We start from the raw sequence: 24,708 nt of genomic DNA, 5'->3' as shown, positions 1-24,708 counted from the left end.
GTGTATAGAGGTCAAATGTGTCTTATGTGGGAGAAGTACTTGCTGCAGTTACTGTAAAAGTGGGTAAATTCTTGTGACACACGAAGGAGTCAAACAATCAGCTCTGACATCATGTCACTGGGGCTGCACCCTCCAGCATGTTCTATGCAGCACCACAGTGCTTTCCACAAGGGGCTTTAATCAGTGGTTGTATGACGCCCTCTTGTGGCCGCATGCTCTACAAGACAAAATGAATGCGAGTCAAAGCTGCACGCAGAGAAAAATACACCATAGTACAACATTTATTGATAGGATCATTTCCGCAGGATTTCTAGTACAGTGAATTTCACTAATCATAGAAATGATTTTAACATATATTGCTGAACATTAAAAAGTATTTACTCTAAGACCACAGCGAGACACTTTGGGACAACATAAAGATGAAAACATTAAGAAGTAAATATGCTTTCCATGATTCGACAAGTTCAATACATCCCTTTAAACCAAAGCACACAATAAAAGTATATCAAAATAGACAAATATATTATAAAACACATTTCACACTACATCTGGTTTGTGTAGAGCTTATACTGTAATTTTTTTTCTCCACAAAAATAATATACTGTTACATGACGTAAAATCTACAAATTTTACTCCAGATTGTTGTGCAACTGTTTCTGAAATCTCTGTTAAGGCAACAAAAGGACAGCACCACAGATGCAGCCAGTGGAGTTACAGGTAGGTAGTATCAAAGGCCACAAAACAACCTCCATAGCCCTACACACACACACACACACACACACACACACACGATATAAATATATTTTCAGAAAAAGACAAACATCTACAGTTTGAGTCAAAAGTTGCAGGTGACGATCCTCTAGACCCTTCCTGAGCAGTAGTAGGAAACTTAAAAGGAGTGATTCAGAAGCCATCAATGATTAGGCCTAGTCTTTAATATCAATAAAAATTTAGTCGATTTAATGTAAATATATCCAGTATCATAAATACTTCTCACAATAATATACCAGCCTTCAGATCGAAGTCTTTCACAGTGCCTCCACAAATGTTCTTTGCATAGTTAAGTGATTTTCTGATAGTGAAAACATAAAAACCTAAATCAGTTTGTAAAAGATGAAATCTAGTCTGCAGGATTTCTGTTGTTTGCTAACAGAGCAAAGCGCAAAATCTGATGCATATTCATGATTGTTGTTAGCCTTAAGGAACAGCTTTTCATGCTTTTATGATGGCACTTGCTACCAAGGTTTCTCGCCTGGTGGTTATAAATGCCTGTTGTTTCTCATAATAGGCTGCCTCGTTAATAAAAGTGGGATAGACCGTCCCGGAGCCTTGGTAGTGGATAGTTTTTCCATCAAATGTCTGGAACATTGGGTCACCAGGGTTCAGCGGCTCCCAGTCGCAGTCCTGCAACAACAACAAGCAATAGCCACAGGGAAAGTAACTCGAGTACGTTGTTTAAACTACAATAATACATTCTCACGTCAACTAAAGAAGTCTCATGTCATTTTTAAAGTCGTGTAATTACAGACTGAACAGTCCAAATGTGAAATATGACTAGAGACTGAAGGCAGGAGTAATTCAAAATTTGAATATTTACCTGCAGGTTGGGGTGCACCATGGCTATGATGTTCCCATTGGCATCTCTGGGGTAGTCGATCCTCTCTAGGACCCGGAAAACTTCAACTGTACAAGGAGGGAACTCCACACCTAAACAAGACAGGAAAAAAAAAAAAAAAACAGATATACATGTGCAGATTTGGATTACATAATGAACGCTGGAGTTAGATTTGATTTCCAGAGTCAACAGCCACCAGGCTTATAACAAGCTTAAAGAAGAAAGGAAAAAAAAAAAAAAAAAAAAAGACATGAATAAACATTCAAACAATAATTTAAAAAGATTCAAGGGGGGGCTTTATTATAGGTCCTTAGAAGAGTATAAAAGCTCTAGTTGTCTGAAGTTGGACATCTCCAACATGAGCAGTACTTTAAACACTAATATTAAGTCAGTGTGAACTTTTACCATCACATGAAATTCAAGCACCACTCTCACAGGTGAAAGTCCTCTGCTTCACCTAGTGGCTGTCAAATTGAATTATTGGAACAAGACCCATTATCAATGGGGATATCCTCCCACATTCAATGAAAACATTAAAGAAATGTATAAGTCAGGATAACATCACTGCCCCATTTCATAATAAAAAAACCATTCAGCAGACATCTTCTTACCTTCTGCAAAACTATTTTGGCCTAATTTGGAGGCCTTGCACTAAACCTTTATCCAAATAGTCACCCCTGGGTTAGTAAAGATAAACATATTCCAGCAAAAATGTGTTCAATATTAACAATACTCATTAAATCAAAACAATTTAAGAATGCTGTATTGATATTCTGTGATTATCTTTAGTGTTTCTACAAAGACTTTTTGGTAACCATTTCCTAGAACAGACACAAAAATATCTACGGTAAACAAATTACATAAAGTAGACACTGCACTTTAGTACAAGGATTTATACTACATAATGTGTTTCTATTTTTATATAAATAGAAATAACAATAAGCCAGATATAATGCATACTTAAAAGGTATTCACATTATATTATACTCTTAATACATAATCTGTTGATATCAATGCATTATGTATAACATAAGGCAACCATGTTGTTTACATTTGAGCGATATTGCTGAGCAGTAGGTATGGCCTTAATATCGCTCAATAATCAGTTATAGGCTGTACTATTTATGGCCATCCCTGACCAACATGTTAGACCAGGGGTGGGCAACTCCAGGCCTCGAGGGCCCCTGTCCTGCAGGTTTTAGATGTGTCCCTGATCCAACACACCTGAATCAAATGGCTGAATTACCTCCTCGGTATGCAGTCAAGTTCTCCAGAGTCCTGCTAATGACTTCTATATGTGATTCAGGTGTGTTGGATCAGGGACACATCTAAAACCTGCAGGACACCGGCCCTCGAGGCCTGGAGTTGCCCACCCGTGTTAGACGATGCTCAGCCAATCAGACGTTGGCATCACAGGCTAATCAATAAGGCTGCAGCCTAAAACTGATGTTACTATAAAACATGCCTAGAAATGTGAGATTCCCCAGTTTCTCACCATCTACCTCCTGCCAGCTGTTCACTGTCTGATGATAATCCAGAGAAAACCTGAAGCCTGAAGACAGATGAGTTGAATCAGTCTAATTCCCACCAAAAACACGTTGCCGACCCTTTGCTTTGATCAGCCAAGAATTAAAATTCAATTTTTTTGCATGTTATTTCAAAGTCGAAGAGTCAAAGAGTTACTTAGAGGGCGGAGGGAAACTTCTGGTGCGTTTGGTGATTTCGAAATAAGGGGAAAACAAACATAGAAGTAGTAAATACCTAATTCACATGCAAACTGATATAATGCGTACCATCTTTACCATTACTCATGCAGATTTTTTTCACTCTGGACTACAGTCGTGGGCTTACTTATATTGTAAAAATTTAAAAGGGAATTGTGATGTCATGACTCACAATGGGCATAAACTGCACAGTGAAATTTAGATTTTTACATTGAACTAATGGACAAGTTGACAAGTTTTCATGAGACTGGTTTGCTCAAATCACACCGGAACAAAGTGACCTTGTTCAACCTTAGAAATTACACAGGAGGTTTGGTAATGTTTGGCAGAGCTCAAACATTAGGCAACTGTTTCACCTGCACTGAGCTACATTCAAATGCAAGCAGCAGCGTGGAACAGGAAGGACAAATGCTTCAAGAGTCATAGTTTTCCCACTTTACTGGAGGCTATCCTTCCGAGCGAGTCATTTCAGCTGCAACAAAAATGCCTTGTAAAGGAGTTCTTTCTTCATGCTGCTCAGCTTCAAAGCTCAGGAACACCGCTTCATCACCATGCCAGACTATTCATTATCACCAGTGTGGTCCTAAAGACAGAAGACTACCACCCCAGTGCCAGCCAGACCCTAATGACATGGAAACTGACCAAGTCACAGCTACGGGCCTTTCAACAGAGGGACACTCAGGGGAAACCAACAGAGTGCAACTCTAGCTTGGCACAGACTGCTTGTGTACGTAAAAATAAAAGGGAAATGCTACCTTGCACCTAAATATTGAAAACACTGTTCTGTGCATTAGGGAAGAGAAGGGGCTGAGCGGAGGCGTGTTGAGCCAGATGCAGATAAATTTAGAGATCTAGCGGTAGGTACATCTGGATGAGTCAGATGGTCACCCCATGGGCATTTTGTCACAACGTGTTTCTCATCACAGGGATGCTGACCGAATACAAACAACGTATTTTTCTATTATATAACACACGATGAATCATATTTGTTGTTTTTGAGCCCAAATTCTAAACACAGTTTAATCCTTTGTGACTTCTTTAAGAACTAATTCAAAGCTCATTTATTTATCTGACCTGGCTGCACTGGTGAAATCCTTTAAAACTTTGTGACACAGCCTGTTGCGAATGCTGTCAATCTAAATGTGGCTAACGTTTACAAGTCTTACCTTCATTAAACAGCTCAGTGAAGTCCAGAGCGTGTTTCAGGATCACACGCATAGCTTCAAAGATGTTACTTCTTAAAACACCTTGAGGCTGAGGACCCACTTCAAGACCTGCAAAGACGACAATCAAATTATCGGTCTGAAAATAAAATAACTTATCTCAGCTGAATGAATGCCCCAATTACATATGCACAGCTAATGTTACAGTTTTATGTTTCTGGTCCATTATCCACCAGCAACAACCAGACCTGACTGTACCCCCCCCCCCCCCCCCAGTGTCTGCTCTACTAGAGGCAGTAGAAAGTCATAGATAGGTGTCATGTTTAAGAATCAGGGGTACACAGTAAACAGGCACAAAGCCCAGGCTTCATTTAGGAAATGGAAACAATTATGACGGCATTAAAAAAAAAAAAAAAAAAAAGACCACCAAAAGATACAAAAGGACCTCAAACAGATGCAAAATGTTGAGAAAGGATGGAACATGGCAACAAAGTGATGAAAAACCACACAGGCAACCAACACACACACACACACAAAGAGAAGTAAAAAAATTAATAAATAAAAGCAAATAATTGGATTAATTTTAGCTTGAAAGACTTTAATCAGCCAATCAACGATTAAGAAATGATTCATACTGTGTATTTTAAGATGTTCATAAACTATATACAAGATTTACAACATGGATAAGTCCAGTCTACAAGTGCTGGTTATTTATATTTACTGTGCTGTACACTATTGTTAGAATATGAATTATGTTGAGATGACTACAAAGAGACACTACACTATGAAGAGCTGAAAAATTAACAGTTTGTGTCATAATGTGCTCGTTGTTGTTTAGGGTTTGAACCCCCTTCTTTAAAAACTGTGCCCCTGGTTTTCTTAATCCACCTCAGACCAGTTTGGCTGGACTACAAAGACTCACCAACAGGGTGCTTGGCTACAGAGCGTGAAGTGGAATACTTCAGAAGAGGATGTTCATTCAGCAGAACAAGACAACCAGCTGGAGCGATGGCTTTCTGTAACACACACAAAAAAAAAAAAACCCCACAAGATCATCATCATATGAAAAGCAGATAAAACCACACAAACACTGTGTGACGCAAACACACACGCAACACACTAGCTAGCTGTTTTAGGATTGGACTCAACAGAAAGGAAACTTAAACCTGCGCCAGCTCACGCGCGACCAAATGCGACCGTGTGCAGAATGAAGTTTAAGCTGCAGGCCGTCTCAGTCACCAGTAAAGGCTTGAAATCTTTGTCAGCACAAACAGTCATTGGGGTCGCCTTCATTAAATTTAAAGTTAAATTAAGTCCATTAAATTAAATTAGAAGTTGTTCTGAGATTACACCAGTAGTGGTTCAGATCATCTATCAAACTATCAGACAAAGTAATCAGTACTTGCAATTATCAGCATGCATTGGCCAAAGCCTCATAACATCTAAACCTGAGGCATGTACAGTACTAAGCATATTTATGAAGGCTGTGCAATGAATCATCATGTAACTGATGTCTGTGTATCGGTGGGGCAGTTTGTAGTTTTAAGACTTAAGCAAGCATTTCTCACGAGTTCTGTTTAGGATCACAAGAGATGTGCTGCTTTTGGCTTTATTTTTCCTCCTTGCTGGTGCTCACCATGATTTATTTTTAAGAACAAGAAAAGAATGCCACAGTCGGCATCTTAAAATGTAAGTCAATATAATGTTGTACAGAGTTTGGTTAGTGTGTTTGCACTGAAGCAATGTGCATGTTTATTGGTTGTATTAATGTGCCAAAGCAAATTATTTATACAGATTTGCTATCACTGGGGTGCCTGGGTGGCTTAGTGGTGAAGCCGGCGACCACATACATATGCCGCGTTGCGGTGCGGCCGGCGCAGGTTCGCGTCCCGGCCTGTTGCCAATTTGCCCGCGTGTCTTCCCCTGTATCTTTCCCCCATTTCCCGTCTCTCTCCACTGCTAACAAAAAAGCCGCTGTGGCCAAAAACGCAAAAAAAAAAAAAAAAGGATTTGCTATCACTGAAGCATTTTATGCTTCTTTATTAGTTCCTATGTGGGATTTAACGAGCGTAAAGCTGTTATCATACATGTAATTTATCCCTTAACTATTCTAGACAGATCTGTGAGAAAGGCCAACTCTGGACAATGTGCCAACCTGATTCTTTGATATGATGAAGATAACCCTTCTGCATAAAAGATATGCAGAGCAAAGAGGTGGAGAAGGCTGCTGTTTGACTCACTGACTCTGTCATAATAAACTTTATAATATCCAAACATAACTGCAGAAAGTGCTGTTAATTATTGAGGTTGTATTTTAGATCCTGAGCTCATGTAGCACTTAAAACACTTATCCAGTTTGGTAGTCAGCGAAGCAGCCTCGCATTACAGTGAAGTATAAAAATTCTGGCTGGGGATGTAGTTCAGCGTCATGCTGATTACTCTGAGACCTTCTGGTACACCACAATATATTAAAAACATGTCACTGAGTGCTTTCAGAACAAGCTTGTTAAGGTCGCATTCAAAATTATCTAAAATATTCAGATCTGGGACAGTTATAAAATCCTTGTTCTAACAGCGGAAATGTGAACTGTTTGAATTAAGTCTCATTTGCAAATTTATACATTTTAGTCACACCAGAGCATATTATAATTATGTAACACTTGACTAAATGATACTCTCTTTCAGATAGAAGAATTCCAAGGGTAAAAAGAAATCTTTATACACTGCTCTGAGAGTGGTTTTACACTTTAAAAAAAACAAACAAAAAAAAAAAAACAAACACAATAATCTATTAGATTATTTTTTTGCTGCTTTCCCTAACATCCCTGTTAAGTTGTTTGTGTGTGTGTTGTTTGTGTTTTAGTCTGTTTTGCTTGGACTGAACATCTGGCATCTCCCCTGCTTGTCCCTTGGGAGGCTAACAATGGAGCAATAAAAAAAATTAAAAAAAAATAAGCATTTTGCTCTATGATTTTTTTTTTTTTTTTAATCCTCAACAATGTAAGTATAGGGGAAACCAGCTGTATTCACTTTACTTAACTTTATTTAAAAAAATAAAATAAAATCTGGAAATGTTGCCAGAATTATTCTTTTAACCACTGATAAAGCTTGCAGATTAAGTAGGTCATTGAAGTGTCTCACTGGTTGTAGAGGAATAGTTCCACAAGTGTTCTGTCCAAATAATAGCTGTTACTGGGTGGAACTCCAGTTCTGTGAGCATATGTGTAGCTCCCCTAACAGCTTTCACCACTGTTTGTGTAGGGTGGCCAGATTTTAGGCTGTGGTAGCTCTGCCCCTTCTCCTAAATAAGGCCGTACTGCAGGGGTATTCAACTCCAGGCCTTGAGGGCCGGTGTCCTGCAGGTTTTAGATGTGTCCCTGATCCAACACACCTGAATCAAATGGCTGAATTACCTCCTCAGTATGCAGTCAAGTTCTCCAGAGTCCTGCAAATGACTTCTATATTTGACTCAGGTGTGTTGAAGCAGAGACACCTAAAACCTGCAGGACACTGGCCCTCGAGGCCTGGAGTTGAATACCCCTGCCCTACAGTATATACATGTGTGCCTGTGCTTTAACATGCATCTTCAAATCCCCCACCTTTATGTAGTTCATCATCTGCAGATTAAAGTGGTCTTTGGAGCTTTCCAGAATCAGAGTGCAGCCCATGTTAGATGTCGTGTTGTGAAGGTCAAAGATGACATCGTAGGCCTCTGGGCTTCCTTTAGGACCAAATATCCTGTTGATCTCCTGAGCTCTCTGCACCTCATAGGGCAGGTCATCTCCTCCTGGGGCACTGCAGGGTGTGCGCACACACATATGGCATTAGAGCAGCCGCAAGCCTAATCATTCACATCTTATCACACAAGTCTGCGCAAAGAGCAATGAATCACGTTAATTATTTATACAAGAGTGTCCTACATGCAACACTTTAACCTAACTGTTGGCCACAAGAAAAAAAAAAAAAAATCTAGTATGTGGGGTTAAACTGGACCGTACAACGTGAAGCAGAAACGGTCTTTGCGGTAAATATTTGACTTTTCGTACAATAATCCACACGTAGAAGACAGGCAAACGTCATGGCCAAAGTAATGGCAGCCATGGAGTCAATACTGTGAAGCAAGAGCTGCATTCGGCAACACAGCGGCCGCCTCCTGTCAAAGTTAAGAAGAAACTGTATTCACTTTCTCCAAGTCTTAGGACCTTTCAAAAATGTATTTTGCCCCCGGGCCTTGGTCAGACCACAGAAACAGTGCCGCCCACTTTCAAGCTCTTTTAAAGCGTTTCAAAATACCCACTATTCTAGGGCATTCTCCAAGCTATAGCAGAACAGCACCTCTGCTGTCTATATTGTTTTGCCTCCCTCACATCTGTCATTTGCTCCCCTTTTTCAAAGACTGTCCAGTATTGTCTGGATTGCTGGGAAATCAGCACACAAGCACAGTGTAAGCAGCAGCTGATAAAGCGGACTCCCAACATTCATCTGTGGGGTCAAGCAGGTGCTCAATCTGAGGAAGAGCAGAGATGTCATTCTATTTAAGTGGAAGAAAAAAAAAGCCATCGTGATGAGCTGTTTTTAGAAAGAGTCTCCAACTGGTTAATCTTCTTATATGTGCCTTCAGAGAGGCCAAAGAGTGAACAAGCTGGAGAGTGCTGAGAAGATCTTTAAACGTCAACTAATGCCTGCACGATGAGGCTGCAACACTTCACTCATACGGTTTGAGCTCTAAGCATCACTTCAGTTTTACTACTAAGAAATCATGTAATAATATTCAGTGTCACCTCAGTATATGTGAGGAAAGAAGCATTCAATTAATTTACTTAAGTAACATCACCATTAAGTAAAAAAAAAACAAAAACAAAAAAAAACACAGGTGCTAATAATACTCCATTACAAAGGCACCAAAGCTATATGCTGCTATATGCTTAATGAATGATGGAGGATATTTTTCAATAACATTTTTTTTGGGGGGGGGGGGGCAAGTGTTAAGCAGCATAAAATTTCAATACTTCAATACCTCAAAAATTGCACTTCAGTACAATACTTGAGTAAATGTACACTTTTCCATACACGTAACAGGAATGCCACGGATACAATAGTGTCCGACCACAAAAAAAAATGCACACTATATTGACACTGGGGATGTTTGTATGATTAATGAATAAATGCTGTTATCCAACCGCATTTCTAAATAGGCTGCCGTGAGCGTTTCCGTACAGGGATTACAAGAGCCAGCGTTTGCATAAGACTTCGTTTTCCGCTGTAGTGCACAAAAAAAGAACAAAAAAAAAATCGTCTTAAATCGTTTGCAGCTCAGTCACGTTCCGCTCACGTTTTTCCTGCAGGCCGACAGTCAGCTGAAGTTCGGGAGGAGGGGACATGCTGCTCTGCTCTTATTGGCAGGGGGGGGGGGGTGACACGGTAAACACACACATCACAGAGATAGTAAGGGTTTGACGGCAAAGTCCGCGTGATAAATCACACTTGGAAGACATTTACTGCCCCTTTCTTATAGATACATTTATTTGTCATGTTGTGTTAACCATATTGACTTATTTGTTCGGTAGAGCGCACACTTGCAACCGGCTATGCCAATAATATTGCATAATTGTGGAGTCGTTACAGTTTTCCACGAACTGCATTAGACATCTTCAGCTGCTTGGTTGCGAATAATTCAGACAATATCTAGAGCGCGTATCTGTCCTTTGATTAGCTGAGTTCAAAATGAAGCCACTAAACTCTGTTATATGGAACCATGGCAGTAAAAAGTTTCCATTCAACATGTAGCTTAACGTGGTAACAGGACAGTGACTCTAGCGCCGTGTTTACCTTAGGTTTTCTGGGGTGAAGGCTCGGTTCAGATCCGTGTCTACATATCTCGTGCACTTCTCCACAGCCTTGGGATTGGTGATAAAAGGAACGGCCTCGACTCCCTTCCTCTTTATTTCGGCGCTGTTCTTCATCCACAGGTTTACAAGCGTCACGCCTGACATCTCGTTTCCGTGCGTCCCTCCGAAAATCGCCACTCTCCTCGCCTCGCTAAAGCGCGCGGTGTTGTTATAAGAAGACATGCCTGGGTGGCCGAAACTATGCAGAGTGTGGATGAAGACACGCCGGTCTCCGTGGCGTCAGGAACAGAGAAAAAGTTTTCCGGCTTTGGGCTTCGCAGCCTCGGTGTTTAAATGCCTGTTGACGCTGCACACTTACGTAACGTGCCCGCTGGCGTGCTGTGGTCAGTCACCGTGCGTAAACTGAGCTGAGTTGAACACGGACAATTCGGGTTGCAGGCGAAACTCTCGTTAACCGGGTTCCTCCCACTGTTCACCTGTCACTGTCAGAACTGTGGACAATATAGGTTTCCGGTAAGGCTCTTCCATAATAAAATATACTATACATAGTTGCGTTTATCAAGTAGTCATTTAAAGAGAGAGGGAGCCAAAAGTGGCCGATGGTATCCCGATCCCGTGACGGCCAGCCTTGCTGCTGTCTCTCTGTTAACTGTTTGGTCATACGACAAAAGTTTGTGTGAGCTTTTGTCTCACTCTGCATGTATTCAAATCTACCAGGTTTGGCACTGAAAGATCTGATTTATACTGCGCATGAACATTTGAAGTTTGCTTTCTTGGGCATGATAGTGTCTTTAAAGTTATTTTGCAAAAGTTTGTTCATTTACTCAATACGTATAAAGCACATACTATGTAGGCAGTTTAATTTTTCTTAACATTAAAGAAAAGTTCTGTTCTCAGGCTATGGCTTTCCTTTATTAATCATATAAGACACCAAACAAATAAGAAACAAAGAAACAAAAATAAAAGGAAAATCAGACATGTTATAGATTATTTTTGATGTCATAACGTGACTGTTAAAATCTATTTTTACTTTACTTTTGCTCTCTTCCAAACCTAGTTGCTGCTGTTGGCTCGTCAGCCGCTTCTCTCAGATGAGAGAACTTCAGTACACCACCACAGTATCATGGTTTTCACAAAGTTTGCTGCTTACGTTTTTTTATGATGGCAATTTGCATAAACTCCAGAATGTTCTGAAGTGTGATCAGATTAATTGCAAAATAAAAGTCTCTCTTTACCATGAAAATGAAATAAATCCCCCCAAAAACCTATTTCAACTTCATTTCATTTCAGTGATACACTCGTTAACACAGGTGAGAGTGTTGACGGAGAGAGGCTGGAGATCACTCATGCTGATTGAGTGTGAATAGCAGATTGGATGCTTTAAAAGGAGGGTGGTTCTTGAAAGCATTGTTCTTCCTTTTTTTTTTTTTTCACCATGATTACACTGTAAAAAACAAAAACAAAAACAAAACTTGAGTAAACTTAAAAAGTAAAATACTAACTAATACTAACCCTGGCATGACTTCAACAACAAGAAGTTCTTCATCCACTATTTCTTTCCTTTGCAAAGCAAATGTCATTTCCATTTTGGAGTCAATTAGGGCCTTGTTTGGAAGTCATTTTTAGCTTCTTCCTGCAAAATATTCCTTTCTATTTCGAGAGATTTGTAGGTTTGTCCTACTGGATTGTCTGGAAGAAAATTCACCTCACAGCTTCTTGCTTTCTTTATATGCCTGTTCCCTTCTGATCCTCGTTTCTGGTTTATGCTGACTTCACTACAGCCTGCAAGCCATAGTTTTTGATGATAGTTGCCAAGTTTATGTTTAATACTCATGGCCCACCCATAGTACCCTGTTCCCACTCCTGGGTCAATAAGAGATGGATGTTTCTCAGTTAGCGCAGCAGCCACTGATTCAATTTCCTGGTTCTTTGGGTAAGCCTTGTGGGAAAAAAAACAGCCTGAGCTATGTTGTCCAAGATGTCCATTTTCATCTCTCTTGATACAGTGAGAAGTGCTCCACTTTCCCTGAACAATTCATTCCCCTTTGCTAGCTTCAGTTCAACATCATAAGAAAACACTGCAACTGGGAAAGGAGATGGTCACTGCCCAGCATTCCCACACTGCATATGTTGTACTGATGAACCTTGGCTTGTACTGGTGGATGGAGATGAAGATATATATTTTTAAACTTTTCCATAATGCTCTTCTTCTGCATTAATTAAATGATTTAGAGGTTAGGCATTGTGCTGATGTACACTTTGTTTATTAGTAGGTTGTAAAATATATTTTACCTTTACAATCTGTAATGAAATTATCTAAATAATTTGTTAAATTAATAAAATCTAAACTTACTCTTAAACAGTCATTTTGTTAAAACTAACTGATAATTTGGAAAATTAGTTGAAAATTAGCAAGTTAACTTTATCAAGATATGACTTCTTTGCCATTACTTCTGTTGTTGCAGGGTGGAGTATTGAAAATGGTATTAATTTCCTGGGTACTAACTTCTTCAATGAGATGAATGTCTTTCCCTGAACTGCATAAGTTGTGAGAGAACAGCGACCATTGAGGTCTTCTGGCTGAGTTATTTCAATATCAGTTGTTCCAGAGACCTAGTAGCACCTGAAATGCTAGCTATACCATGAATAGAGCTTTTTGCACACAAAAGAGATCTTGTTACTTGTGGGTTTAATTCAGTAACAAGTTTGAAGAACTCTGGTAAGCCACTGCATTGACCTGAAGATAATATCATGCCTTTCACGGTTCTAGCCAGAAAAGTTTCACAGGCCGGCACTATGGGACTGGGTGGGGGCCCTCTTGGTACCGAACAACTGCTTGCTAGTGCTAATGGCCATGCCACTAGCCAACTGTGGCAACAGCGATCCTTTTCGGTAGCTAACAGCGGAAATTCTCAGCCCAGCGCAATAGTACCTCAGCAAGGCACAGTGCTGGGCGTTCAAGCATCAGCTAGAACCCTTGAAGAGGGTTCCATACAGATGTACATCTGAAGCAAGCAAAACAGCATTTCCAGGTGTGGGTATTTTTTTTCCACTGCATTCCTGTGGGGAAGGTCTAAGTTACACGTGTTGACTATTTTCATGTTCTGGACTGACAAAGAAGATGGAAATAGGCTTGGACCCCTCAGGTAGTGAGCCATCATTAGTAGATATTTGGTTGCCAGTGTGACTAAAATATTCTTAAAGTTGTGGACATAACGCACACCTTTTTGGAATAACTGTGTTTGGCCTTGAATCTCATGGTCCAGAGCTCTACTAATGGCCCAAAGCAGCTTGTTAAGTGGGGATAGTGGTCCACAAAGTGGTGTTTTGGTGGTAACCTGAGGTCAGGGAAGGTTTCTTTAAGTAAATCTGCTGATACAACCAACTCAACTATCTCTTTGAGGTCCATCGAGATCTCCCAAGAGGCTTCATTCTCCTTAATAAGATTACCAATCATCAACAGCAGCAACTGCAAGAAAGTCCAGTTCTCATGCCCATTTCCACTTGTTGTTGCTTTCGAAGCTGGACTTGTGTGTAGATATATGTATGTGTGTGTGTGTGTATATATATATGTATATATATGTATATATATATATGTCTTTCAAGGAGGGGAAGCTCAATTTCGGCCTACATCATAAAATGTGTCGGTTTATTTATACAGCAGCACCCACTGGACAGAAACTGCGATAGAAGTCAGTCTCCAAACACAAGCAGCTACAAAAAAACCTACCAGAAATAGAAGCTCGATTTGTCGCTAGTCGTTTTTAACAAAGAAAATGCCGCTAAGAGGATTGGGAAAGTCTCCGGTTCAACTCAACAGAATGAAAATTTAAAAATGCTCCCACGGACGTTTACACCAAAAGATCGCTGATTCGCTCATTTCGCTGTCAATCAAAAAGGGATTCAGCCTCAGACAGATTATCCAATCATCATGCAGAAGCTGAGCGTCCGGGCCAGCCGAGGCCAGCCCACTGCCCCATAGACCCCCAGAGACGCTGAGCGTCCGATGGGCGGGACAAAGCCCAGCATTTATCCAATGACTCGTCTCGTTTCGCTGCACTCTTTGCTTCGCTATTGAACTCTGCGGACGCTCAGCGTCCACACTGTTTAAAGCACTGTGAAGCTGCGGGAATGAGCGAGAGGAAAGCCGCGTCGTTACCAGTGATAAGAAGCTGATTCTGAACAAAAGTTGAGCGCGTTGTAGCGCACATTTAGTCAATGACATGTACACACAACAGTATATGTTTGATCACTTATTTTTTGACATTTTAGGGGAAGCTGAGCTTCCCTTGCAGTCTTAGAGCAATCGCCTCTGAATAGTCTGAGTCCCTGTCTTTCACTTGACCCTTGCTGTGTTGTACTGCATACCTTTCTGTCAGCTTCACTGTGTGTGTAGAAATGTGTTGCATAGTGTCCAGGACTTTGTTTTTGAATTTATGATTTGGACCTTTAACAGCCAAGATGTAAATGAGCCCACCCACCACTTTAACCACACTCTGGATGTTGTCCTGACATATGGCATAGAAACTGAAGAAAGAAAGCCCCCTCCTGTCTGATCAATTGTTAATAACATATACATTTACTTTAATGGATTACACAGCAGTGGGGAATAAGTTTTATTACAGTAGAAGTCTTTCTGAAAGTGCTGTAACTAAGTTTAAGGATCTAATTCCTTCATTATTATGCTCTTCAGTGCCAACACAGTGCAGAGCAGCTACCTAAACTCTGCTCCCAGTGAGGTAGATGATCTGGTCAATAATTTTACATCCTCACTGCGTATAACTTTGGATACTGTGGCTCCTCTGAAAAGGAAAGCCTCAAATCAGAAGTGCCTGACTCAGTGGTATAATTCACAAATGCGCAGCTTAAAGCAGATAACCCATAAACTGGAGAGGAAATGGCATCTCACTACTTTAGAAGATGCTCATTTAGCCTGGAAAAAGAGTTTGTTGCTCTATAAAAACAAAGCCGTCCGTAAAGTCAGGACATCTTACTATTCATCACTGATTGAAGAAAATAAGAACAACCCCCAGGTTTGTTTTCAGCACTGTAGCCAGGCTGACAAAGAGTCAGAGCTCTGTTGAGCCGAGTGTTCCTTTAACTTGAAATAATAATTAATGTAAACAGCACGGACGGGCAGCATGGTGGTGTAGTGGTTAGCACTACTACCTCACAGCTAGAGTGTGGTATTGTAGGAGGGATAGTCCTTCTGAGGTAATTTGTTTAACCTCCTTTTGCCTTGTCTCCCTTTCGCAGATCACCAAGCTGCTGCTTGTAGATTTCAGCTGGTCAAGCTGAAGCCAGTACATTGATGACTATTTGCTTTTAAATAGTTTTAACCACCTGTCAGCTAAATGCTGGAGACCTTCTTTTGGTGTGATTCTTGTGGGTTATTTTTTTGATTCCTGTTTTAACTGTCTTCTTATCTTGTGTTTTATGTTATTTTATTTATTTTAATTGTACAGCACTTTGTTCAACTGCTGCTGTTTTTTTAAAATGTGCTTTAGAAATAAACTTGACTTGACTTAACTGGACTTTATTTATTAGCTGAGTTAACAAGGAAATTTATTTGGTCAAAAATATAGCAGACAAAAAATTCTGTATTATTAACAGTTTACACATGTCCCTTTTAGGTGCTGCAGTTCAGCTGCCCGAAACCAGCATGTGATCACTCATTTAATACAAACGTCACTCAGAACAGCCAATTTTGTTATCTATGGGAAAAGCTGATGAGCACGTGTCCCCACAGACATGAATGTTTTTATCTAACGTTTCCCTGACACCTAGTGGAGACTGAAAGAAGATATGTGGTACATGATAAATATGTTTGAAAACAAAATAATTAAGGTTTGCAGTGTTAAAAAAATAAAATAAAACGAGTTGTACAACATTCACGAAGCAATGAGGTAATTAAAAACAAAAACATGAGTCAGTTCTTCCTATTCCTCTTGTCCTGCTGTGCATACTGACTATTTATGCAAATGAAGAGGACAAAATAAAAATAATAATACAGTTCAATAGTACTAGTTTATAAATTGAAGTGCTAAAAAAAAATTCAATTAAAAAAGTTAAAATAAAGTTATAAAGTGTTATATATGGAGAGTTTACATTTTTTTATGTTTCATATTTGTATTTTAAGTGAGCGTCAGTAACAGAACAATTCCTCCCTGTGACTAATAAAGTATTCTGATTCTGGTTATCAGTACAGACAGAGCAGTGTTGTAGTAACAGACAGAAAAATAAAATTACAGAAAAATGTTTTGGAAAGTTGCCTCCAGCACTCCAACACAACTTATTGAGTGTTAGAAAAACACTTTTTGCAACATTAGTATTTTTCTTCTAGAACACCTGCTATTTTTGCATGTCATTATTATAATATTGTGTTATATCATTGCCAGATATTTTATCATAGTCACGCTTTGTGTGCTGTCAGAGGTTTCCGTAGTGTAGTGGTTATCACGTTCGCCTCACACGCAGTGGCCAGCCGCATATACCTGTAGAACAGTGACAAGTCTTAAATAGGAGAAGAATTGGAGCAAGTCCCTGAAACTACTTCCCCAATAATTTATTTTATGTGGAAATGAAGATATTATTTCATTTGAAGTCGTTTTTCTTTAAATGTACTAGTTTAATGTATTATAAATCAGTACCCATCAGTAATAAAGTTTAATGTAGTCTAATAAAAGAATTTACCTTTGTTTTCTAAGATAAACCTCTTTCATAAAGGACACAAATGAAGAGGAAAAATATGTTAGTTTTTGTGTGAAGTAACAGACAGGCAGGCCTTTTTTCAGTTAAATCGTGTTTTAATTAAAAGAAAGACATCCATCCATTGTCTTCCACTTATCCTTCTCAGGGTTGAAAGACAAACAGTTTTGTTTTTTATGGTATAAGAGGCCATTGGTACACAAATATGAACAGTGAACAGTAAACCACAAATAAACAACAAATAAACAAATAAAGACTGCATCATTGTGTGACAATTTTTAACTTCCTTTGAAATAACACTCCCCGAGATGCTGATGAGAGAGAAGTGTTGCATTCCTTTTGAAATACTTAACTCCATCTCCTGGTTTTGTCAAACATCACACTTCATTACAGTGACAAGCTATCAGAGCACCCTGGGTTGAGGTACACCCGAGCTATGACGGGGTGAGACAGACACCCGCTCGCTCCCATATCCTCACCTATGACCAACTTATAAGCACCAAAGCACGATGATGTTTGAAATAGGGACCATGCGCTATATGTTTACATTTATAAATCCACAATAAGAAATGCCACGAAGCAGACTGATGACTGATGAAATAAAATATAAAACAAATTTACAGCATAACTAATAATAAATAAACTATAATGAATCCCTCAAATGACAATTTAAACATCAAACTTCTATAAGAATTAAACTGAAGCAGGTTCAGTACTTTTACACATAGATGTGATAAACAGTATCCATAAATTAATAAAAAGTAAGGACAATGATGTGACATCATGTATAGGACATATTTAAAATGTATTTACAGTTTTAAAAACTCTACAAGAACCAACCAACAACAGTTTCAGCATGTAAGTATGAGTAAAACACATTTATAGATGCACTCAAACCAAAGGTCTGAGAGCAGTCATTTCCCCCTTTCTGCTGCCCACCTCTTCTTTTCAGTCTCATAAAAAGAAGACTGACAGAACTCTCCCCAAGTCATCTCACGAGTCATCCCATCCTTCTGATACAAGGAAAACACTTTAGCTGGACAATAGATATATTTCCCAGCCACACCAGTGAACCCAGTATGAATATGGGGACTGTCTGGGCCTTGTTTTAATGGCTTGTGGCAGAACCTGCACAGACGGCCAGTTGGATGCTGCTCCAGGGACTTTCTCTTTCCCCGCTCCTCCGTTATACGCCTCCACTCTGCAGAACGCTGCTTTGCAGCCTCGAGTTCTCTGCTAAAAAAAGGTGTGACAGCAAAGTCAGCAAATGCCATTCGAGGATTGGTGAGACCTTCTGCTGCATATGTTTGGTAAACCTTTGTGGAGCAGTAGAAATATTTCACTTCTCCAGACTGATAAAAGAAGTGAATGGAGGAACCATCACCAAGGTAGCGTGACTTTGGCTGGCCACAAGCAAGACAACTCCTTGTCCTTTTTTTCAGTGGTTGCTGAGCTTGTTGTTGTTGCTGTTGTTTCTCCATGACCTCCTTCACCATCTGCTCTATTTCTTCCTTAGTTAAAGGAGGCGTCTGGGGCTTAATGCTGGCTGGATTTACTGGAGCAGATGGGAGGGTCACCACTGGAACGTGTACAGTTTCACTGCCCTCTGTAAGGTGATGCCACAGTTTCTGGGTTTCCTGGAGTTTCTCTGGACTGGTGTTCAGGGATGAACTGGTGTTAATCTTCTTGGCCAGGTGCTTCACATAGCGGGAGATGTGATGTTTGGTGGTGGGGTGTAAAAGACTATTGGGATCCCTGGATGCAGCCTGTACACATGCAGCATATTCAGCATCCACCCGCGTGAGGAGGTCTTTCTGCCCATGGTGCTTTATAAGCAAGTTATCAATGGCATCTCTCATGGGCTGCGGCCACCGAGAATGGTCCAGGACATACAGCAGACCTCCTGCTTTGATGGGACCTGTACGTGCAGCTCGTGGAGAGACGCTAAGGGGCAGTGGTGACTGTGCTGTCATTCGGATGTCTGAACGAGAGGAAGTGTAAAAAAAAGTTATTTCACTCTGATCTCTATGAATGTAACAATAATAGAAATAATAACTGAAGGATGAAGAGGTGAGCTGAATGACCTTTTACTCTGGCAGGCTGGATCATTGTCTTTGATCCATGAGCAGCTGCAAAGATGTTATCCTGCAACACAGAGGGTTACAGTCAGTGACTACATGATTGCACTGATTTAAGTAAGTGAGGATGTTTCAGAGGACAATGGTCAAGCTTACCTGAGCAGGCTGTTCCTTCCTCTCCTCCTCAGATGGGTCATCTGTGACTCTCTCATTGAAAGCAGACAGCTCAGAGGAGTGAGGCTCTCCCTGTCCTTCTGCAGGAACCTTCAGGGACTTGTGCTTGTCCCAGTCCAGGGGGATGGGGCGACAGCCTGGCTCCAAGTACTGCAGTCCAAACCTTTCTCCAGTGTCTGTCTGTGAGATAACTAAGGCTGGGTACTTAGCCTGGCCTGTCACCACCACTGAGAGCTTGTTTAGGTCCGAGATCAAGAGGGGATCAAATACCACAGGAAGCTTCATCTCAGGCTGCTTCAGGTCCACAAGGCGCTGAAAATTCCAGCGAGCCACCCCAATCATGCCCTGCGCCTGGAAAAGCTCTGTGGAAACCTGAGTGCCTGTGACCCATTTCGCCTGGTGGAAATGAAAGCCCTCCTGCTGAGAGGTGCCTCTCACAGGGATCCACAGAGGTACAGCTGCCTCCTCTCCCTTGACATGGTTTAGTTGGACCATTCCACCATGTCTGTAGAGGATGCCCCCTGCAACCTTCGGGTCACTGAGGCAGCCTCTGAGGATGTGGACCCGCTGAATCCTCCACACCTTCAACATTGAAGGTTTAAACAGCAGCTCACCATCAGGATCACATTCTAAAAAGAATTTTTCCAGAACGCTTTCCACTCTCTCCTGCAGCTCTCTGGGCTGTGGGACTCTGGTGCGGCAGTGCTGTCTGATGTGCTGCTTTGTTGGATTTGCAGGCACTATGCCACAGAAGACGTAGGCCTGCTTCAGCCTTTGAAGGTCAGTCTGGTCCACAACACTGAAAGCTGCAGAGAGGAACTTACAGAACGAGCTGTGCAGGGGATGGTGCTCTGACACACACTCTCTGGTGAAGCGTCGCATGCAGTGAAATAAGTCCAGCTTGATGTTGAGGTTGCCGTTATACTTTCTGCGTGACGCACAACTGTTGGTGAGCTGCCCAGAGGTTGCCTCAGCCACTGCAGCCTCTGTAGTCTTCCAGGAATCCCAGACAAGATGCTCGTGGGGCTCAGGGTTTGGGATCCTGAACGCAGCACAGCAGTCCCTGTCAATAAAGACAGACAGCAAGTAAGCGAGAGAAATCTATTTATTTATTTAACAAATATGAAATAAGTTGGAATGGAGGTTTTTAATTTCTTACCTGTCCACCCACTGGTAGTTGGCTTTTGGTAGCCCTGCAGAAACGTAACGATGAGAGAGCCCCTCATACATTGGCTCAAGGGATCTGTCACTTTCAGACTGCAGCATCACCCATGACAAGATCATCCAGTTCTCATTCATTACGGCATATGATGACATAGTGCCTGATGCGAGCACCACCTTCCGGGCCACTTTGCGGGTATGGTCTGCCCTCAGTGCCTGTCCAAACGTGCCTTGCAGGAGCAGATTGAGTGCGCCCTCTTGCCTACGATATTCTTGAACAAGGCAGTCGACCAGGTAATGAGCAGTGATGGCTACTCCATACCAGCCATCCACATCACCATAGTCACCAAAAGGAGCAGGAGTATTTGTTGCTCTCACAGCTGATGTGATGGTCCTCTGACCATAAAGCCCACTGTCTCCATCCAACACATTCTTGACAGTGGACAAGTAAGCCAGATGTGCACGCTCATACTTGAGGTGGAGAGCTTCATTTACTTGATTGGCCATATCATTTGGTGACTTTCCGGTGCGCCGCAGCTCATCCAACACAGTTTTACATATGGCCTTCTTGTGTGTCAGAAAAGCTGGCAAAATGTTCTGGAACCGGCTCGGCAGCATGCCCAACCACTGAGGTTTATCTGCAAACCAGTACTTTCTGCAGGCTTTACAGGTGAGCCGAGATGCTAATATGTAGTACTGGCCAACTGTGCCAATAATGACACGGGGCCGTCCAACACCTGATGAGACCACATGTGGAGTTCTACACCCGTACAGACATGGCAGAGGGTAGTTGTTCCGGACTCTTTCCATAATAGCGTGTTCAGGTTTCCAAATGAAAAATGGATGGAGATGAAAGTATTTCGGGGATGGCAGCTCACAGACAGCATCGATGAGCTCAGGCTGAGGTGGATAACGCCACAAGGAAATCATGTTCATTAAATGTCTCACTGGTCGAGAGCCCGGCCACAGTCCCAAAGCCTCCATCTCTGTTTTCATCCAGATCCTCTGCTGGTGAGAGCAGCTCCATCGGCTCACGTCCTGCTCGTATGTGGGGAGTTGTGGAATGGCAGGCTTTTCTTCCAGTGGAGCCGAAGGACACCCAGCAGAGGCTGCAGGTGGAGCTGTGGGTGGAGCAGACGCTGTCTCTGGGTGGATTTTTGCTGGACAAAGTTCATAGATAACATTCAAATAATTTTACATGAAACGTTTGATATTTGAACTGCACAGATGAAACACATTCAATTTGTTTTTTACTAAACATATATATATATATATATATATATATATATATATATATATATTTTTTTTTTTTTTTTTTTACATCAAACAGAAACAGTTTTGTGCACTAATCTCAAAGTCTTACATGTAGTTAAGTCCAAAGACAGTAACTCTGGCGGCACTGCGAGTGGAGCCCTCACTGGAGCAGAGGAAACTGGTGAAAAGGGATGACAGTAATCAGAAACAGGTGGGTTCTTAGAGTGGAGTGAATCTATCTTGCGTGTATATACCAACCAGGCTGTGGAGATGCAGGGATGCTACCCTGATGAAGCTGGTCTGGTTTAGAGAGAGTTGCTGTTGGTCTGCGCTTCCCTGAAGCAGAAAAATTAGTCAATCATTTGATTCCCCGGTAATATTGTCCCTTAGTTTTAGAAAGTATTTATAAACATGCATAAATAGAACACACTTCAAATTTCACACCAAAAATAACTTTAAGGGTTTGGTATGTTATGAGAAACAGGTTAATTGAAGTAATCAGCAGCTTTGTGCATCAAATGTGACATGTTATCCTCCTTTAAATGTATTTTTAATATGTATTGTTGATGTACTTCTGCTTCCTGCAACTACAGCAAACTTCTAAATCATTTACAAACCAAACCCTTAAAGCAAAGCCACAAAAACATGCAAGAAAAAAAACTCTGTACTTACCCTAAATGCCTCCAGTGATATGAAAACAGTTGAACACATGCATTAGAACAAGCCTGAACGTGGCCAAATAAACAAACTAATAAACTACAGAACGGTGGAACGGCGGATCCTGACTCATGTCAGAATCATCATTAATATTCAGCGTGAAAAACACCTTTGACCAACTGGACTCCGACAACTTCTGAACCTGAAGGCAAAGTAAAAATACATGTTTAACCTTTTCAACATTTATTACTTAAACCAAGAGAGTGGGAGAGATAAAACAATAGATATACAGAATATAGATGAAAATGAATATGGCATTGGAACAGGCCACATCAGACTGTACAAAAACATGATAAGGAAATTTAATGATGTATTGATGAATTGAATGTGTCCTGACAGAGGGGAGAAGTGTGTGTCTGTATGTGTGAGTGTGTATGTTTGCTGCTCTCACTCAGATGGCCTGGATCTGTGGGCATCATCATCCTCCTCTCCATTTCTTCATCTTCCACAACTTCTAATGAAAAAGAACAATTATGAATGAACAGCGTGTGTGTGTGTGGGTGTTTGTGTGTGTGTGTGTGTGTACCTACTGTATGTCAGGGTTGTTTTCTTACTAAGCTGGCCTTGAAGTTTGGAGGGGGATATGGAAAGCATCATTCTCTCCAAATCTTCATCATCCTCCATTTCTGTGAAAAGAAAAAACCCACAAAACCAATCATGTAACATGTCATTGTGTGTCTTCCCAGAGTTACACATTTTAATGTGGTTTAATATACACAAAAGGCAATATCAGCAAACCTGGATATCTGGATGCAGATTCTGCAAGGCCGGATGGAGTAAGGTGCTGGTCCTGCCTCTCTTTATGAGTCAGGTACTGCTGTAGCCGATACATTTTGCTGCCTGGTACACACCACCTCCGGAGGATGAATGCAGAGTATCCATCTGCCCTGCTGTCCCAAACATCCCTCCAGGACTTGTTAGCATGAATCCCAAATCCTACTAAGTTGTCATCTTCATTGCTTACAGGAGCTTCCACTGGCCTCTCAGCTAGATACTTCAGGAGGTCCTCTATTTCCTGGAAGCTTCTACAATATTCAATAAGTGAGAGGAGGCTGTCCTTCTTGGGACCCTCGGGTTTAAATTGCCCAGCTAGCTCCTCCTGCTCAACCTTCTTCATCAAGTATATCACATAGCCGACATCGTTCTCGAGCAGCCACCTGAAAGTCTTGCCCTTGTACTTTCCAAACTGAAGCACATACTCTCCCAGCACTTCCTGTCTGTCAGCCACATCTCCCCCTCTCATGAACACAACAGAGCGAGCATTTTCCTTAATGCTGTCTTCGCTCTGTGGGGCCAACTTGACCTGGAGATCAGGGTTGTCTTTAATTCTCTTGGCTTCATCTGAGGGATCTTGTCTTAGATAACCAGTTGGTCCTTTCCTGAAGCACACTTTGACTTTTCCTGGGAAGATCACTTTCACCTTCATCCTACTATTTGTACACAAAGAGTTGATTAGTGTTTATGGTTTGTTACAGTGGCATTAAGAGTTCTTCAGTCCTGGTATAAGTCACTTGATTTCTTCAGCAGTCTCATCTCTGGCATACCTGTGCTTACCTAACAGGTGGCTGGCAGTAGCTGACATGGATGGAAATAAATTACAATGTCTAGGCTGGGGTTATCCCACTTATATCATGGTTAATATTACCCACTGTCCTATCTTCTGGTTTCGTGTCAGATTAATCTAATATAGTACAATATTTATACACCAATCTGGCCTCCATCAGCCAGCAGCAACATATTTACAATGAACTGATGGACACTTTAATGCGCTAACATTAGCTAAAGTAAGTTGATAAGAAGCCTGTCAATGAAAAAGTTATATGTGAAAGATCGGTCGTATTAGGGGGGAAATAAATGTTTTCCTCTTCAAAATATGAGCCAGACTTACGTTAGAGAGGTCAAAATTTCTTTGTTGACAACAATTATATTTTCGGGGGATGGCACGATCACCGCGACGCTCTCAGTGAAACAAAGAAAAAATAAATGTCCTTACTTTTATCGAAAAGGGGGAAACAGCGCCCCCCAAAACACGCTTGTGGCCAAAAATATATTACATCCGTAGTGATAAGAACTACCATAGAGAACGAATGGGAAAAGTTAAGAAGGTTAAGCTTAACTATTTTCGGCTCCCGCGCGAAAGGTCCCCGGTTCGAAACCGGGCGGAAACATGCAACATTTTTGAGCTGGTGAATACAAATCAGCCACTAGATGGAGACAAATGAGTGTTAACTAAACACTCAACAGAGCTGGAACAGTGCTGCTGTA

At 41.1% G+C, this 24,708-nt stretch overlaps 2 protein-coding genes across 2 annotated transcripts; both read right to left on the bottom strand.

The window, feature by feature from the left end:
- Positions 1-263: 263 nt before the first annotated feature.
- On the bottom strand, positions 264-10,793 carry aspa (aspartoacylase). The gene is made up of 6 exons (XM_030746124.1): positions 10,332-10,793; positions 8,102-8,297; positions 5,425-5,518; positions 4,506-4,613; positions 1,598-1,707; positions 264-1,404 (listed from the first exon to the last, which is right to left on the bottom strand). The coding sequence occupies exons 1-6, from the start codon at positions 10,571-10,573 to the stop codon at positions 1,213-1,215; spliced, it is 942 nt and encodes a 313-aa protein (XP_030601984.1). The 5' UTR covers positions 10,574-10,793; the 3' UTR covers positions 264-1,212.
- Positions 10,794-17,156: 6,363 nt separating this feature from the next.
- LOC115791982 (uncharacterized) lies at positions 17,157-24,389 on the bottom strand. The gene is made up of 11 exons (XM_030746302.1): positions 24,332-24,389; positions 23,182-23,873; positions 22,998-23,069; positions 22,835-22,897; positions 22,553-22,585; positions 21,985-22,062; positions 21,836-21,904; positions 20,471-21,632; positions 19,294-20,374; positions 19,144-19,204; positions 17,157-19,040 (listed from the first exon to the last, which is right to left on the bottom strand). The coding sequence occupies exons 2-11, from the start codon at positions 23,867-23,869 to the stop codon at positions 17,974-17,976; spliced, it is 4,374 nt and encodes a 1,457-aa protein (XP_030602162.1). The 5' UTR covers positions 23,870-23,873; positions 24,332-24,389; the 3' UTR covers positions 17,157-17,973.
- Between the last annotated feature and the right edge of the window lie 319 nt (positions 24,390-24,708).

This window comes from Archocentrus centrarchus, chromosome 14 (genome assembly GCF_007364275.1).
Source record: "Archocentrus centrarchus isolate MPI-CPG fArcCen1 chromosome 14, fArcCen1, whole genome shotgun sequence".
Classification (NCBI taxonomy): Eukaryota; Metazoa; Chordata; class Actinopteri; order Cichliformes; family Cichlidae; genus Archocentrus; species Archocentrus centrarchus.
The sequence above is the reverse complement of the archived record's forward strand: the minus strand, read 5'-3'. Positions and strand labels throughout refer to the sequence as shown.

What these genes read in the sequence shown, in the direction of transcription:
- aspa (XM_030746124.1), bottom strand. Translation starts at nt 10,573, where the DNA reads ATGTCTTCTTATAACAACACCGCGCGCTTTAGCGAGGCGAGGAGAGTG. An exon ending in TTCACCCCAGAAAACCTAAG is followed by an intron (nt 8,298 to 10,331) that starts GTAAACACGGCG and finishes CACACCCTGCAG; the next exon opens with TGCCCCAGGAGGAGATGACC. An exon ending in TGGTGCACCCCAACCTGCAG is followed by an intron (nt 1,405 to 1,597) that starts GTAAATATTCAA and finishes TTGTTGTTGCAG; the next exon opens with GACTGCGACTGGGAGCCGCT.
- LOC115791982 (XM_030746302.1), bottom strand. Translation starts at nt 23,869, where the DNA reads ATGAAGGTGAAAGTGATCTTCCCAGGAAAAGTCAAAGTGTGCTTCAGG. An exon ending in ATCTGCATCCAGATATCCAG is followed by an intron (nt 23,070 to 23,181) that starts GTTTGCTGATAT and finishes TTCTTTTCACAG; the next exon opens with AAATGGAGGATGATGAAGAT. An exon ending in AACTACCAGTGGGTGGACAG is followed by an intron (nt 20,375 to 20,470) that starts GTAAGAAATTAA and finishes CTTTATTGACAG; the next exon opens with GGACTGCTGTGCTGCGTTCA.